Below are 18,124 nucleotides of genomic sequence, written 5' to 3' on the forward strand. Positions count from 1 at the left end.
ATTACAAATTTACTTTGTTCATCTTGCCATATTTTGCAGTGGAAAATACGGATTTTGTTTAACTGCTTCAATCCATTGCAGTTTCCAACAACTAGCTTTGGTAATGCCACATGCTCTTCTCTTAGGCGTCACTATCTTTGACACTTCACCTTTTCTTGTCTGCTCAGTAAGGACTCTGGAAACCAAACACAAGGATGGTGTTTCCACCAGATGACAGGGCTGTTAAATGCCAGGTATTCAAATTCTATGTGTTTTGTGGGTCTAGCCCAAATGCTATCTTGCCCGTGTCTGACTGACCATTGACTTCGAGTAGGAAATCCTGGTCTACAGTTGGTACCACCTCTGCCCCTCAGTGGCTGAAGCTGTTTGTTCAGTGCTCATTGAAAAGATCAGTAGTCTTAAAGTAGTTACTTGCTACACACCTCGTTCACCCTTCACAAAATACCTGTTCGGGCTACAGAATAGTAATGAAGAAACATAGCTTGCTGTTTTACGTTGTGCTTCATGTAAAATTATTCAGTAAATCTTTCCTATAATGAATATGTATGATAAATCTTTAGCTTGTCACAGGTCTAATCATGAATGGAAAAGAAAAAAGATACGTTATTCAAATAGGTCTAATTAAATGAACTGATTCATTTAAAGCTCTGCCATTTCTTGTGCATTTTCCCCATTTCACTTCGACTGCGTTTCCATCATATGTCCTTCATCCAGGTTGAAATATAAACTTTTTCCAGCTTACTTTACCAGATCAATCTCATGATGAATAATGATTTGAGATATTTTTCCGCCCTTGTTTAAAAAACACAATAAAAAATGTACACTTATTTGTGGACTGGACCACCATTTGTCCACTATACACTGGGAAAAAAGCTCTATAGCGAAACTGCTGACCCAACATCAGTTTACAGCTTGCATGAGCAGGGTCGGGGTAATAAAGTTTCTTCAGTGCCTATAAGATATAAATAGGATTCATGTGTCAATTGCCTTGCCCAGGCAAAATGTACTCAGTTTTCACTCTGCACCTGTGTGCCTTTATGTTTCTTAGAACAGCAGTGGCACCATCTCTATTCAAATACTTGGTCCATCTTTCAAAACTGAAAATTCCTCCATACTTCATTAGAGTCATGCTATCAAACTTTTGTCACCTGAGCACATCCAATAACACAGAGTTTCAAAATATCTGATTTTTTATAAGTATACTTAGCTTCCAGTGTTCAGGCATGTCTTTGATTATTTATTTCTGAAACTCTTTCATGTGAAACTCCTGCGATGACAGAATAACACAGCTTGCTTTATGTATGTTCCAGTACCTCTCGGAGAAGCATGCCTGATACAAGTTCATGAAATGCCTATAATTTAGATGCAAATAAGGTGTCTAAATTGGAAAAAAATTGATTCCAATCTACCTATTTTCTAAACTGGGTAATTTAAACCCGCAAGAATCTACAGAAATTGGCCACAGTAAGCCACAATGCCTCCCAAAATATACTCGTGTTCTGTAGGATAGAACTACCTGACTTGTCTTTCTTGATAAATTGTTTCCAATTGTAAACTTTTAATTTGTCTTCTAATCATTCCTAGCCACAGTGAAATAATTAAAATAAAAGGTAATGTGTTTTGGTATACAAAAAGTCTCTGATATCTGTCTAACAATATCTGTGGAAAATTTCATTTTCCTTTGAGTCGCTGAGATGCCCTGTTGCATTCTGTGTGAACATAAAGCAAAGAGGGTTTTAATTTCACAGCAGTATGCATTTGGGATGGCAGCAAAATATACTTTAATGAAGTCTTTCAAACACTTTCCATTTTTCTTCTTTTTTCTTAAAAATACAGAATTTACAACTGTACTTGACATTATAATACCTTTTATTAAGACATTATATAGGTTTACACATCTCTCTTTGAATATCAACCAACCAGAAATTAAGCAGATTGCCCATCAATCTTGAGGCATCTCCATGTCTCCAAGGGCTCATTCCTTCTCTGACAGCACGTGTGAAAGGTCTGACTTGCACAGGTCACGTTTGAAGCAGCAGTGCAAAGCCTGTGTGAGCCTCTCTACCCAGGAGGTACCTGCTGTTCCATCAAGGAACAGCAGGAGCCACAGGCAATAGCAAAGTCTTCTCCCCTGGGAATCTCATTGACAGAAATGCCCTTCACGTCACTCGGCCCTCCTTGCAAGTGGAACCGACCACAGGCGTAGTGTCTCATGAGCATGCAAGGGCACTGCACATCAATTCCTTTATCAAGGTAACTAACAAGCAGCCATCTCTCCTGATGACAAGAAGTATAAATGCAACTTTGACAAGAATAGCCATACTTCTCACGTGAGCCCATTGTGTGGGGTGAAGCATGGGCATTTCAGTCATGTCAGAAGTGCCTCTTATAGGTGCCGCTGTGGGGTCCTTAAGAAGGAAGGTAGCAGGGTAAGGGCCATGGGCCACTAGCTGTTATGGTGGCTTTCATTCATATTCCCTAGAGAGGCCCCTACTGCTACGGAAGACCCCCAAGCAAATAGCTCTCAATACCTGCCTTAGGTGCTGCTGTACTGCATGGGTGCTAAGTAGGTCTTAAAGGATGGTGAGATGGACTTCATAGCTTCGTGGACTTGTGACGTCATGAGGGCTTCAAACTGACTTGGACAAAGTAAATAACCATTGGAACAGAAAAGTTAAATGGGAGGGAACAGTTTCTTCTAGGTGGATTATGAATCTAGTGCAGAACTGTTCGGTGACTTCAAGATGAATTTGTAAATAATTTCAGGCCAACTGAAAGTACATTTTAAGTTGTTAATGTATTTGCTGGAGGAAGACAAGGACCAGCCCCTGGTTCTGAGGATAACGTCTATCTGTGGCAAGTAGCATTACGAATTCTAAGCAGCAAAACAGGTTATGGCTATTTGGGTATTTACATTTGGGGGCAAAACCTTGATACTTCTGCAGCTGCCATTTGCTGTGTAAAGGAGTATTTTGTGAGTATAACTGTATTATATGACAATAGTTTTAAGACCAAGTTGTTAGAAATATGGACTGCTCATCACTGTAGGCAGTCTGTTCTGTGTGTTTCAGAGGACTGTGTTCATGTACCCTTTGCTGACATAGGGGAGTGTTTTTCCATTTGTTTCATTATTGACAACTGCTTCATACAGCTTCAGTTCTATGACTTTCAGACACGAGATTGAAATAAGGCAATTCTAAATGGTTAATTTTCTTTATTTTCAGTGTAAAGAATGATAAATGGGGAGTGGGGGCAGCAAGTTAAGCACAAAGTTTTAAACCCTTTTGGAGGACCAGATTTCTTCAAATTATTAACAGGATTGTTTGTTCTGTTTTCTTTCAGCTGTAGTACAAATGAGAGCAGCTTTCCCTCAGCAGAAGTGTAGATCTTGAGTGCTTACCCATATGCATCTATTTATTTCTTTAATTGTAAATATTAGAATGGGAGCACTCACAGCTACTCACCGTCCAACATGGCTAAGTCAGGGCACACTGTAGCAGCCTCAGGATTTCTATTCATCATCCTGCTAGAGTGTGTGGATAAGTTTGTAATGCTTCGTGGTGCCCTTTGCAGATAATGGATGGAGAACAGAAGGTGGTTCCCTGCTTGCATGAAGCTTGGCAGTATAAAACACTTCTCATGAGTTCAAGGGAAGGTTATTTTGCTGAAAGTCCTTATTGTTTATACATCATTATAGATGTCACTGAGCTCTTTACAAAGGAGGTAAGAAAACGGGACCTGCATCTGCCACAGGTTTACATCCAAGACAAGAGGCAGAGAATCCCATGTGAAGTATCAATCAGCGTGGACATTGCAGTTTTACACTGCCAGGAGATTTAACTTTATCCACCTTTATTATCATTATTATTATAATTATTTCCTTCTCACTAACAGGTTATTCATCAGCTTAGACTTTCAGAGAATGAGAGTGTGGCTCTGCAAGAGCTTCTAGATTGGAGGAGAAAGCTGTGTGAAGAGAGAGAAGACTGGCAGCAAATCTTGCACACCACTGAGCAAAGAATCACAGCCCCACCTCCACCCCCTTGTAAAAAGCCAACGCTGCTGAAGAAGGTGGAAGATACCTCCTGCAACAGACTCTCTTCAGGCATATGGGATACCACCATGTGATTCAGATGCGTGTGTTTGCAGGCTGTTAGGAATAAAACCGTCTTGTGACTTCAGTCTGCACAATCAGCAAGTTTTCTTCCCTTCACAAAGCGTGCAGGGATTTTTTATAAGCACTCATTCAAGAGCACAGGATGGAGGAGCTATGTAGATTTGTCGTGTGTGCGTGTACATGTGTGGGTTTGTTCTTCTCATATATATACACATATACATATATTTGTGCATCTGTGAGTAGATATATGTATGCGTGTGTATATATATGGAGACAAACTGCACTAGAAGTACTTAGTTTAAAAGTACAAGACAGTCACTTAGAGTTCTCCCATGGACAATGAAGAAACTATGCTAAGCAAATGATGATGGGGAGAAGTGACTGACAGGCATTTTGGAGAGATAAGGAAAATCTGTGTGCACACTGTACAGCTGTTTTATATAGGTCAAATATACGATGTTTCTTGTTCCTTAATGAATGGTTTTATTATATTACATGTATACATATATATATTTCTTTGTAGATGTCTGTGTTCTATTGGCGTTGCAAACCTGAAGATTATTTACATGTTTATTACTGGTGTTTTATAACTTTATGCAATTGGTGCTGTTGTTCTTTCTTCAAAATGCAGGTAATAAATTCAGTACTCGCATTTTTCCTTTGTAGTTTATCTTTAACAACATACCAAACAGTTTCAGCGCTTTGTTATTTTTTTCAGAACTGGCAATATCCTTTCTAAAATCCAATCCTGAAATTTTTTGCAAAGCTCCTATATGAAGGTGTAATTTGATGCTGTTCACAGTCATGAATTAGAGAGCGTGACTTCTTTTCAGTGGACGTGTGTTTCTGAATGTGTGAATAGTGAATTCTGCAGTTACATCTCAAATCTTATTTCATTCTGGGTTATGTGAAATAACGAGGCACTCGTTTAGATTACAAGTACGGTTTGAAATTCACACCTGATTATGTGTAAGGTCAGGTGTCAGTGGAAAGATACATAATGGTAATGAGGTATGAAAATAGGGCTGTGATTTACTGCTACAAGCCAGAAGGTTTTATGGAGATGGGTATATCAAAGGGTTGTGCCCTTATGGTGGTACAGTGATGCATTTATACCTTAAATTTCATTTAATGAAATGGTTTCAGAAATCGGAGCATTCTAGTTGGTGAACATGAGTTCTGAGCAGTAATGCTAATTTGTGAAAAACATGCTGCTGCAAACTTGTGTGCTACTGCTGAGCAGTCTTTCAAATACTGCTTTGCCACTAGAATGTGTAATTTATATATACACAGGTATTTTGTCAGGGGCCACTTATTTTAAGTTCTTGGAGTATGTAGAGCCAGTGTGAAACACTTTTCTTGGCTGTTTGCCCCATTCCTATTGGGATCCAGGAAAAAGTGCTTGTAATTCTGCAAGAGGATGTAAAACTAATATTTTCAAATGTAAGCTAGGTTTAAAAAACTGAGCTCACCCTTGGTTGGAAATTGTTGGGAAAGGAAAAAAGCCTGCTTAGAGGTGTAGGTTTTTCCATCGTGTTTGACAGAAGCTTCAAGCAGGCTGAATGGCAAAAAACAATCGCACGTTTGTTTGTTTTTACAGGGAAGCAGCAAAACTCAGATTGTTCCCATGAGTACCATCAAGCTGCAGGCAGAATTAAGCACCTTCTCTTGCTGGAGATTAAAATAGACCTTTTGAGCAGACAAGGAAGGGGAGACACCGGGTTAGCTCAGAATTTTACCTCATTACCACTCTTAGCTTCACAGAAGTCCTCTCTGTAAGATTACCCATTTCTATTTCGTGGAGAAGCAGGGACTCTAGACTGTGAATCTTACCTTCAGCTGATGGAAATGGCCATAGATCGTGACTTTATCCCAGAGGGGCAGCTAACCACTGTGAGGTTATGCAGAAAACAACTCTCAGCCGCTTAAACAATCATGTTGGAACGAAGCTTTGCCTGGAAGAATTGAGGTTTCTGCCTTTTCGCTCAGATAACCAGGGACACACGGTGATCCCTGTCTGAGAGCGAAATGAAATGGCTCCAGAACTGGCTGCAAGAGAGCTAATTAGCCTGACCTTGCAACTACACTGCTTCCAGGATGCGAGTTGTTATCCCTACGTGACACAGCGTCGCTACACATAGCCACGACGACATCTACCCAGCTAGCTTAGCCGTCCTGCACACCTCGCTGCATGGAGACACGCAGGCGTGCCCTCGGGCTTGTCGCTCCTCAAACGGGCCTGGCAAGTAGCCCGCTCATCAGCTCCATCATATTGCTGACTCAAATGCCCACTAGCTGGCTTGGCGACTGGTAGCTATCAATCCACAGCAGCCTGGAGGTTTAGGACAAGCTGTAAAAACTGGCTGAGAAGACAGTTTAGGTCATGCCAAGATCCCTGCTGCAGCAGTGAGCTTGCTGCCAGTCACCGATTTACGTACTCGTATGGTGAGCTTGTGTGTCTCCAGACAACGCTGTTCTCGTTGCTGTGCTTGTAATGCAGGAGCACCCAGAGGGGAGAGAATAAATTTGTCAAATGGAGTTCAAAATGGAGTTTAGAATGGGAAGTAGTATAAATGCACACTATACTATTTTCAATCCTTACTAAAAGTTGTCTCAGAGCAGCAATCAGCCTCATCTGCAGGAGCTCACGTGGGGTCTAAGGAACCTTTTTGCTACTCTTTTGAAGTCTGTATTGTGCCGTATTATGGCAGTAGGAACCAAGCATGGAAAAGAGATGTGTAGATGTTCTAGCAGCTTCATCAATGTAGTTACACAGGAGAAGCCAGTACAACCTGATTCAGGCAATCAGATTCTCCAGATGAAGGGCAAAGCAGGTAATTCCCCCTGTGCAGACAGGCTTTGTTCTATTTTGTGCAAACTTGGGTAAGACATATATTTTCTGGGGCTCTTCCTTAAAGCATGTAACCAGAGTGCAATACAACAAACTAAATAGCAGAAGAAATGAGATCTTTTTTTTTTTTTTCAATTTTGTTATTAATTCCAGGTTATGTGATGGCTAATTTTGTACTTGGGAAAATTTTTTAGGATATTCCATTAAAATGTAGTACTATAGGAATAAAGTATTTGTGTTAAAACATGTTTTAAATATTTCTGTGATGGCAGTGAGACACTCCAGAGTGTGACTTATGATGTCATAATTCACACCTAGTCTGTTCATTGGTCCCTTGGCCTTTGGCCTCATGCCTAACAATGCAGTTGGTAGGGAATTATTATACCATAATTCACACCCTACTGTGTCTTATTGCTTAAATAACCATACCCCCGGAGGTGTCTTAAAACTACCATTAAAGTTTATATTGTGTATCAAAATGTGTTTACAGGGCTGGGAAAATATACTATTGACATTTTGAAATGTTGAGAAGTAGTTTTAGCAGAACTGTACAGTGCTTGTAAATTAATCTCCCCAGTGGAGCATGCACCAGCCAATTACAGTATTCCTTGAGCATACGAAGTCCTCTCTTGCACATTAAAAAATAGCTTAGACAAAAAAAAAGCCTTATGAATTTAATATTCTAAAGGGAAAGATTAAACTCTATGAGCATGCTAATGCCCTTAATATCCAATGAACAATCTAAAATATATTTATATTTGCAATAAAGCAATTTCAGGAAGCTGGGGTTATCATCTGATAATCACTCCTCCACATTGTGCCTTATTGCTTAATTTTTAATATGCGAAACAAACAAAACTTCTAACAAATCAGCCTGTCCTTCAGTATAAGGTAAGAAGAATCAGAAATGTTTTACCCTTGGTCTTAAAACCAAGGGAATTCTAACACCATATTAAACCACAATATAAAAAAAACAACAGCTGTTGGCATGAGAAATTTTTAAAGCTTGTAAACCTTACTTGTTACTCCTGAAATAGCACTTGGCATTTTCTGGTTGCTGTAGTTACGTTCCTATTGCAGATTGTAAGCAAAACTTTGTTTTAAAAATCTGATTTAGACGTTCAGAGAAATACATGCACCAATACAATATTTTACGGAAGATCTGTGTACAGCATGAAGTGATATGCCTTTTAAAAATTGTTGTTGTTTACAAAACAATAGTGTGATTATTGAATAAGTGAATTACATTTCCTTTTTGCCAGTGATCCTTTTTATTCCTTCTAAAAAGTTGACTTATTTTCATTAATAACTTTATTATATTGCAGATCCTTTGTGTGTGGGACAAAGAATTTTATTAACTTGCTAAGAAAGCATAATAGATTGTAGAGTTAGTCCTAAAGTGATAGTAATAGCCATATTCATTGTAGTTTTTAATTCTGCTTTATAGTATTGAGATCCCTAGTAATCCTGTTATTCTTATCTCTATAAAGCCTGCTAATATCTGAAATGCTCTGAGGAACCTAAAATAAGTTTTGCCATTTGCTTGTTAAATAATAAATGTAATTAAACTCTGTACAAGTCAGTTTTCCAGAACGGTGTTAAACATTTAATGGCTTGGTGTTCTAAATATATAGTTTTTAAAAAGAAAACACTATCTGAACATAACTATTTGACACTATCAGAACAAAACAGAAGGGCGTATAAGGAAATGCTTTTCTTCCAGTTTTGCTGTTCTCTGTATACTCAGGATTTTCATTATGAGAAGAAATAAATAAATCCCGGTGCTGGCTTATACTGTGGCTGTGAGAATTAGATCATTAGCAAAGACTGTCTGTCCTTCCAGCTGTGGTTTGGCCATTTCCCCAACCACATGAATGTATGCTGGATCTGGCTGAATCGTGGATTTTGCTGTGAAGTCGTTTAGGCAATAATTTTTTCAAGTTATGATTTGAGTTTTTGAGGATTTATTACAGTAAACAAAAATAAAAATCTTGAATTAGCTAGAAGTATTTAATTCAACCTTAAGTAGCTTATTTTGGTTCTTATATATATATGTGAATAAGATCCCCTTTTAACGCTTTCTTATTTCCGTTCCTGTGAACTGAAGTTAAATTTCAAACAGACTTGTTTGAAAAAGTGAAAAAAAAAGTGGTTAAATGAAACTACAGTGTAAAGTTTAGGTTTAATTTTTAAAATTAAACACTTTCCTTAAAATATACTGAAATAGATTATTTCAACACTTTCAACATGTTTTTCACCTTTTCTTTTCCAGATGAAATTGTTTGTTGGATGCAGCCTGATTTTACATGTAATTTCAACTCTTGACACACATACTTTTTCAAAAATCCACTCTTCTCTGAAAAGACCACGCTAATGAGTATTTGTTTTGAGATACAGGAGAATTGCCGAGGTCTTTAGAAGCATCAACAGGGAAAATTTGATAAGCACAGGTATACTGCTGTCATAACAATGTTCTTGAGACAGCTATTCGTTAATGCTTGTGCCCTCACTGTTTTCGTCTGGCCTTTAGCCCCTGCTCAGTCCACACGGATATGTAGTCACCTGTCTCCTGATATTCATTAGACTACAGAAAGGAAACTGCTGAATCTGCCATACACTCCCAAAGAAAGGGGAGAAATATGCTTCGGGCTCTTTCTAATTACTGCTTAATATAAATCACTTAAATATTTCTGAAAATGGGAATTGGAATACAACTTGCTCACTGTCCAGATGTGAACGAAGCACCAGGCTAGAAAGCTCTGGCAAAGAAATAATCACAGCTATTAACGAACAGTTATGGAGGTATAGCTCCTGTATATCACAACATAGAATAACTAGGTGGTCAGGAAAATATTCTGAAAACTAAGGAGGCTGATTTTACCTGCTTTCAGGAAGACAACTCCATACGGATCATTTGAATTAAAACCATCTCTACCTGGTTTTAGTGCAGACCCTCCCTGTGGTCTCAGCCTCACAAATCAGTCAAGGGGATGTCTGGTGTTTAAGTGTGACAGCACTAGAACAGGAGATCAGTCTCCTACGCATGGTTAAGTTTAAGTGCTTTGGAAATCTCCAGATGTTATGACCTTCCTCATGGTTCTGAACAGCAGCCTGAAGCTAGAAGTTGTCTAAATCCTTGTTTTATGAATCTAGTCCCAATCAGTTTGTGCAGTTTATAATATCTTGAATAGAAATTACTCCTCTAATAATCCTCTTCTATTGTATTTTAGTAACCTGATTACTAAAAGTATTTATTCGAGTCTAGCATTTACTGATGTAGCTCCCAAGTCTGTAATATGAACTTATTTAAAAAAGAAAACAAGAATTTAAAAGGACAATAAAAAGATCTGGGTGCCTTGAGCCTTAGAGTTACCAGAAGTAAAATGATCATCAAAGATCAAACAACAACCCAAAGGAAGCTCTCAAAATTTAAAGACTTTCTTCTGGCTTGATTTTCTGTCCTATATAATCCCCGAGTCCTCAGCAGGCAAGAGCAGTTACCAACATCGTGCAGCTTGATAAACATGCATCCTTTGTCTCCTGGGGGAGACAAACAACATCTAGACCTCAGCTTCTCTGAGGTGGGAAAGGCATTCTGTTTTAGTTGATTAAAGGCACAATGATGGATGCCTTCTATCAGATATCTCATGTAGATGTGCTTACTTTCCTATGCCAGATATCATTCTGTGAAACGTTCTACAACAGGCTTATTTGTTCAACAGAGACATTGATTTGTAATGGGGGAATGTGGGTCTAGTTTAGGTCCATGATTTTACAAAGATTTCCAGTTACGTTCTGGATTTGACCCCAGCTGATTTTTAAGGCCCACAGATGGTTTACTCATTTCTGTATATGTACAAAAGTCCTGCCTGAACATCCAAATAAGCTCTGCCAAGACAAAGGAAAAAAAGAAACAAACAAAAAAATAAATTAATCATGGCAAATCTGTAGATCTAGTCTTTTATTTAATCGCTGTATAGGAATAAAAGGCCTGATCCTGGTGAGGATTTGGATCCCGTAAGGAAGTTAACACAAGAACTGCCTCTTAGGTGCCGTGTCCCTGGAGGGCGTATAGGACTGAGCTGGGTTTCCATACTGCCTGTTCTTTTCTTCCATTTCTGACTCCATCCTACTTGTTTCTCATGGAGGAAGAAGCACTGTAGTTCAGGGATAAAAGGAGAGGACCTCAGCAGCCTGAAACCCCTGTGCATTATGGTGGGCATATCTCTGCACAGCGAATCACAGAATCACAGAATCACAGAATGGTAGGGGTTCAGAGGGACCTCTGTGGGTCATCTAGTCCAACCCCCCTGCCAAAGCAGGGTCACCTGCAGCAGGCTGCACAGGACCTCGTCCAGGCGGGTTTTGAATATCTCCAGAGAAGGAGACTCCACAACCCCTCTGGGCAGCCTGTTCCAGTGCTCCGTCACCCTCAGAGTGAAGAAGTTCTTCCTCATGTTCAGATGGAACTTCCTGTGCTTCAGTTTGTGCCTGTTGCCCCTTGTCCTGTCGCTGGGTGCCATTGAAAAGAGTCTGGCCCCATGCTCCTGACACCCACCCTTCAGATATTTAGAAGCATTTATGAGGTCCCCTCGCAGCCTTCTCTTCTTCAGGCTGAACAAGCCCAGCTCCCTCAGCCTTTCCTTGCAGGAGAGATGCTCCAGTCCCCTCATCATCCTCGTAGCCCTCCACTGGACTCTCTTCAGTAGCTCCTCATCTTTCTTGAACTGGGGAGCCCAGAACTGGACACAGTACTCCAGATGGGGCTTCACTAGGGAACAGTAGAGCGGAAGGAGAACCTCCCTCGACCTGCTGGCCACACTCCTCTTAATGCACCCCAGGATCCCATTGGCCTTCTTGGCAGCCAGGGCACACTGCTGGCTCATGGTTAACCTGTCATCCACCAGGACACCCAGGTCCCTCTCCACAGAGCTGCTCTCCAGCAGGTCCGCCCCAAGCCTGTACTGGTGTATGGGGTTGTTCCTCCCCAGGTGCAGGACCCTGCACTTGCCCTTGCTGAACCTCATCAGGTTCCTCTCCGCCCAACTCTTCAGGAGGAGATGGAGTGAATGGAGACTCCGTCTTCCCAGGAAGTTTCAGGATTTCTGAGCCAGCACAGTATATTTTCTCAAAGTTCCCAAACCCCCATGCTCCTTACCTGCTAAAGCACTGGGATGCTTTGTTTAAGAGAAATGATACCTGACCTTTAAGAATGAGAGAACAGGCATATATCAAGGTCAATATTCTTGAAAATACTCCCAGTTGAAGGTCTAAGCAAGGACAAAAAAATCCTTGAGGTGAACAAACAAGTGCCCAGGATCACACTGACTATTAGCAATTTTTATCGAGGACTTGTGGAGGGTGTGGAAGATTATAAAGGATAAAGATTAAAAACATCAAAGGGGGCAGGGTGAGGAGAAACCGGACTTCTAGGAAGCTGGTCAGCTTTATGTTATTTGTTTTGTTTTATTTTGTTTTACCGCATTCTAGTTCTAGGAGAAAATATGTAACAAGTACCTGGAAGATGAGAAGATTAACAAACATCTCATGTGGGGTTCCCAGAAACACTATGTATTATTCCATCACATTTTCTTCTTTAATAATGTAACTGAACTGGCAGAAAGCATCAAAAGCCTTATTAATGCTAAAGGACAACTTGGCTACTGGGCTGGGTTTTTTTCTGTGTCTTCCCACGTCCTTTAAACAAGCTGAGGAAATAAGGGCTGTCATATAGATATTTAGGTGGGAAAGGACATTTGGAGGATCGGTTCTCAAAGTTTCTCTGTGGCTGCATTTCTGTCAGCAGAGGCCAGTATGGGATGGGCTGGCTTTGCCACAAAGATATGCTGTTGAAACACATTCAGCTTCTTACCCCCATGGACCTTCATGTCCTTACGGCAAAGCCACTTCCTATCCAGTCAGCCCCCAGCCTGTACTGTTGCATAGAAGTTTTCCACTGAGGATGTAAAACTTATATTTATTTTTGAAAAATGTTAAGTTTCTGCCAGCCCATTCCTCCTGTCTGCCAGCATCCACTGAACATCAGCCCCATCCTCCAGAGCTTCACTGAAATATTGACTCCTCTTCATCCCAGAACATATGTGGAATTTGCCATCTATTATCTACAAATTTAATGATTTTTTCAGCTCATTAATAAAGACAATATTTGGCCTAGTATTAACCCTGGAGGAATACTACTATTTGGCTGACAATTGGATTTTGTGCTGTTGTCACACGCTTTGAGCCCAATGGTCCAGCCAATTTTTTACCCACCTTGAAGTCCACCTACCCGAATAATATCTTATCAGTTTGGCTATAGGGTGCTGTGGTAGACAGCAGCCTTGATTCATAGTGTAGATAAATAGGTGGTCGAAAAGAAGTTCTCAGAAAGTGGTCACTGGCAAACTGATGGGAAAATGAGACTGTACATAGAATCTCTTCTTAGGAGGTATCCGAGAGCCTCTTCTTTTCCAAATACTTGTAATCTAAGTGGATGAGCAGGAAGGACATACATAAAACTAAGGGTGCCACCAAACCCAAATGAGCTTGTAAGAATGCTGGGCCAGAATTCAAAGTGGTGATAAAAAAAAACTGTGTAAAGAGATGCTCATTTCTACCTCAGTGGAGAAAAGCATGCCCACAGTCCCAGAGGCAGTAGGGCTTCAAGAACCATAGCTCTGCAGAGAGGCAGGGAAAATATCAGTTTTGGAGGACCACATCTGGGAACTGACTAAGCTGGGAGAGTCTGTGTATAATGTGCTGAACTGGTGAGCGGTGGCACACAGCACTCAACATGAAAGATGTTGCATTGTCATAATTGTAGTATCACAGGGATATACACTTCATGAGCGTGTGTGTGTGTGCGTGCCTGTGTCTCTTTCTCTCACTGGCTGAGTTTGTAAATTTAGTATGTGCTCCTTAGTAGGTATGCCTACAAAGAAATCCCGTACAGGAACATTGTGATTGTCAATTCAATCTTGACAAAGAGTCTGTGGATGCTATTCCATTCTACGTCTTCATGGTGTTAGAAATGTCCTCCCTTCCTTGTACAACCCACGCGTGGTAGCTCTGAAACCTGTTGTTTGGTAGAATAATACTTCTCATGTCCCTCTCTGCCTTTCATACAGGGAAATAAAAAGTGGATGGCAGTTCTGTGAGGAGACAGAGCAAGATTTAGCTCCATTTGTGTACAATCAGAGAATATATTTAAGGTACCACTGGACAAGGAAGTAGCTTCACAAGACCATGGCAGCTGAAAATGAGGAAATCTCTTCCTTTCAGGTTTACTTTGCTTAGAGGTACAAGACTTTGTTTTAATATATTTAAGTTACAAATAATGAAATACTTAAATTATGTTATAGCAATGAAAAATGTCTTGAACTTGCCAAGGGCCAGGAGTCATCTTTTCACTCCAGATACTGCTATTACAAGATCTGTTTTGCTTTGTTGCAACCTTGACATGAAGATACCACTTCTAAAATATGATAAGATAAACCTCTGTAATCATTCAGCTTTCAAGGTCTGTGAGATTGCTAGCTAAGGGTGAGCTGTGATAGCTCTCTAGCAGGTGATGAAGCCATGCGCTCATTTCCCCAGAGGATTTCAAACTGCCAACAAGTTCTAGCAAAAGTGCTTACTTAGTTTAAGCACTGAATGTTGTCCCATATATAGAAGACAAAAGTTACGCTGCTGCTTTCATAAATGTTCTTCTGAATTATAAATGGTTGCTTAATAGATATGAGAATGTCTCTCACCTTTACTGAGATTAGTTGGTCTTGAAGAGGCTACTTCACTGTCAGAAACAAGTGGGAACCACCATAGAATATCTTTCCCACAGCTTGTTGGGGTCAAGTGACTAGCTCTGAGAACTCATTATGGCCTCTAATAAAAGCACAGCTCTTGCTTCTAATCACAGAACCTAGTTCAGCACAATTCCTAATTTGAACACATGTAAACACATAGAGGGGTATAAAACCCACAAGTTATAACCCAAGAGCACTTGCAACTGGAAGGGGTCACTCAAAGACATGGAAGTTTCTGATTTCAGTCTGATCATTGACCTCCATAGCAGTGAAGTCTACGCAAAGTCTGCCCTGAAATCTTCTGTGGACAAGATGCTTGTAGTTTTGGTTGTTTTGCTTTTTCACCTGATTACAAAGTAAGAGTCAGTAAAATAATCCAGTTTAAGACATTAAGCGTTAAAATGTTGTGAAGTGCAAATACAAAGTGATGAGCAATCAGGGTCGGCACAGATAAAGATTCAGTGAAAGTCATGAGAGTTTTTGCTATAGCTTGTACAGGATGGGGCTGAAAATTACTCCTGAAGGATAGTTTGATTCTGAAAAGTGACAGGAACATTCTTACTTTATAGACCTGTTCGTTCCATATATTTAGCTTTACCTGCTCTTTTTAATAACAAAAACCAGTTTAGCTTCTTTTGGTACTCCTGAACAGTCAACACATAAACAAATAGCTGTGTATTCATTTTTTCTGTTGTGCTTCATCATTTCACTTCAGCGTACTTGGATCATTGAGACTTTTTGCAGTGGGAATGAAGGCAGTTGCTGATCAACAATTTATTTTTCAAAAATTTAGGTCTGCATGCGTTCAGTAAGGTAGGCTTAGTTGTCTCTGGGCTTGTGAAAAACACCTTGTATTTATCAATAACCTGACGCAAGACAACTTTCCCTCATTTGACACTGATCTCCTAGCCAGGTAGAAGTACTCCTACTGTGCTGTTCCCAGTGTACAATAAGGCATCTATTAAAAACATTTTGGAGGCATCTGTTGAACACGCTTGGTGCTTCAGGTGCTTTTTCAGTATAACAGACATAATTTCTGTAGCAACATTAGTAACATTGGTAAATTCACAGCTCTGTGAGTGTTAATGTAATAAACTGTTAGTACACATTAAGTTCCTAAGCACTGTGGTTAACATGAATTCTCTTTCCCAGCCACACAGACCACCGTGCACTCACACTCATCATGTTTAGAGGAAGCAGAGTTTTAGCCCTGTCATCTTGTAACTATTTAACGATATCTACACCTTTAGTTTACTTGTGATCTTTAAAAAGAATTTCCATTATCACCCTAAGGGAACTTTATACTATGCAATAAGGATAGAAGAACATTAATCACAAAGTCCTGATGGTTTATTAGATGCAAACAAATAGGAAAGCAAGCAAATAAAAGCAACTTGGAACGTTTCTGCTTTCATATTCTTGCCACTTTTCATTCAAATGGAAGTTTTGGCTTTTCAGTATCAGTACAAAATGGAGTTGAAGACATTTCTACATCATTATGTGCAGCAAAAGAGGATCATACAATAGAGAAGTATTTTCCATCTCTCATGTGGATATGGTCATTATTTACTGGAGGCTGTTTTGTAACACAATGACCATCTGTCAGTAAGCACTGAAAACAATCATGCTGGCTGTTTTTGTTAAAATGCCACAATCAGTGACTGCTGCGAGGGATTAATAGATTTTTTTTTGCGCTAAGAACAATTACATATTTAGAAGGCCAAATTAACTCTCATTGGAGTTGGTATAAATCCAGAGCTACTCCACTGGAATCCAGGTATCATCTCCAGATTTACAGCAGGGTAGCAGTTGTCAGACTTCAACCCAGACTTTTAATAGGAGGATACTGGGGAAGGAGCACCTTTCGAATTGGTTATTTTTTAAAATACCTGTGACTGAAAAAAATGTATTTACATTAAATTGCATAACGAAAAAAAACGGAGGCCATGTTTTCTTCCCTCATTGAAGGGAAATATGTTCTGCTATTCTGCAGAAAGGTACATATAGTTGTTGTTAAAGAGCTTCAGTTTGCAGTTCTGTTTGTTAAGCTTTTTTAAAGCATCACATTTCTTTGTGCATACTTGGTCAGGATCATAGATGCTCAAATGAACTACCAGCTACACTAGCAGACCCCAGGATTACAACTGGTTGTAATTCTGCACAAATCTGTATAATTAAACCCTTCAGGGAAAGTCTGGAAAGAGAGTCATTCAAATGCAGCCATGAGATTACAAATGCACCATTAGCATTTTTTTATATATATATAAACCAAAGTAGTGCCCTCAGGGTGGCAGAGTGAGTGAGAAATATGGTCTATATATTGAAGGTCATGTGCTATACAACGGTGGGAAAACATTTCTTAATCAAAAAATCCCCTCTCCATATCATTTATTATGACCATGGGCTATAATTACTTAGCCTATTAAAATGCTTAAGTTAATGATTTAGTTAGTAAGTATTAGACATTTCAACTGAAGGAAGAACAGGAAGGCAAAAAGGGGGAGTGATGGGGAGAATCTAGTCTTGAAAGAAGCTCAGTATCTCCAAGTGGTCTTTGGAAACCCTCAAATCCTTTTAGTTTCATGGGCCACTAAGGACCTTGCAGATGCTCAGCATTTCACACAGAAGTCTCTGACATGAGGTGGAGGTGGTCCTTATAGCTGCTACCTTGGAAGCCTCATTCCCTTGTTAAATCCCATCTCCCTGGTTTCCTACTTCTCTTTGGCACTTTGCTCCCAAATGGCACCCAGACTTTCAAAACAGGTGAGCTGCATGCAAGAAGTCTAACGCTCCCCATCATTTCATAAGCCCCTACCACCCCATCAAATGCGTGAGACAGTAGGCAAGGCGTGAATGTAAGAGGGGCAAGGAAAGGGAATATCCCAGCATGCAGCCTGGCAGGAAGGGCACAGCTCTGCATGTTCCTTCTCTCCCTCCCTACATGCCCAGCATGGAGTGGAAGGAGGAGAAGGGAAGCAAATTAGGATGTTTCTGTCATGTGGCCTGACAGAACACAGACCTCTTGGAGCAGGTCCATAGGAGGCCACAAACATTATCCAAGGGCTGGAGCACCTCTCCTGTGAGGAAAGGCTGAGAGAGTTGGGGCTGTTCAGCCTGGAGAAGACAAGGCTCTGCAGAGACCTTATAGCAGCCTTCCAGTACTTAAAGGGGGCTTATAGGAGAGTACGTACACCAGTCTTGTTCAAATTCTTCATCAATGACCTGGATGAAGCGTTAGAGTGTACCCTCAGCAAGTTTGCTGATGACACCAAACTGGGAGGAGTGGTGAATACACCAGAAGGCTGTGCTGCCATTCAGCGAGACCTGGACAGGCTGGAAAGTTGGGCAGAGAGG

The 18,124-nt window shown here is 40.2% G+C and overlaps 1 protein-coding gene across 5 annotated transcripts in view; it reads left to right on the forward strand.

Moving 5' to 3' along the window:
- MYO16 (myosin XVI) overlaps positions 1-8,745 on the forward strand; it is a 411,384-nt gene extending 402,639 nt beyond the window's left edge. For all 5 annotated transcript variants that reach the window (XM_075424696.1, XM_075424706.1, XM_075424665.1 and 2 more), the window contains one exon: positions 3,895-8,745. In XM_075424696.1, coding sequence (XP_075280811.1) covers positions 3,895-4,128 — 234 coding nt within the window. In that variant the 3' untranslated portion in view covers positions 4,129-8,745. The remainder of the gene's footprint in view (positions 1-3,894) is intronic.
- Positions 8,746-18,124: the final 9,379 nt, after the last annotated feature.

Source organism: Opisthocomus hoazin, chromosome 1 (assembly GCF_030867145.1).
Source record: "Opisthocomus hoazin isolate bOpiHoa1 chromosome 1, bOpiHoa1.hap1, whole genome shotgun sequence".
In the NCBI taxonomy this organism is placed as follows: Eukaryota; Metazoa; Chordata; class Aves; order Opisthocomiformes; family Opisthocomidae; genus Opisthocomus; species Opisthocomus hoazin.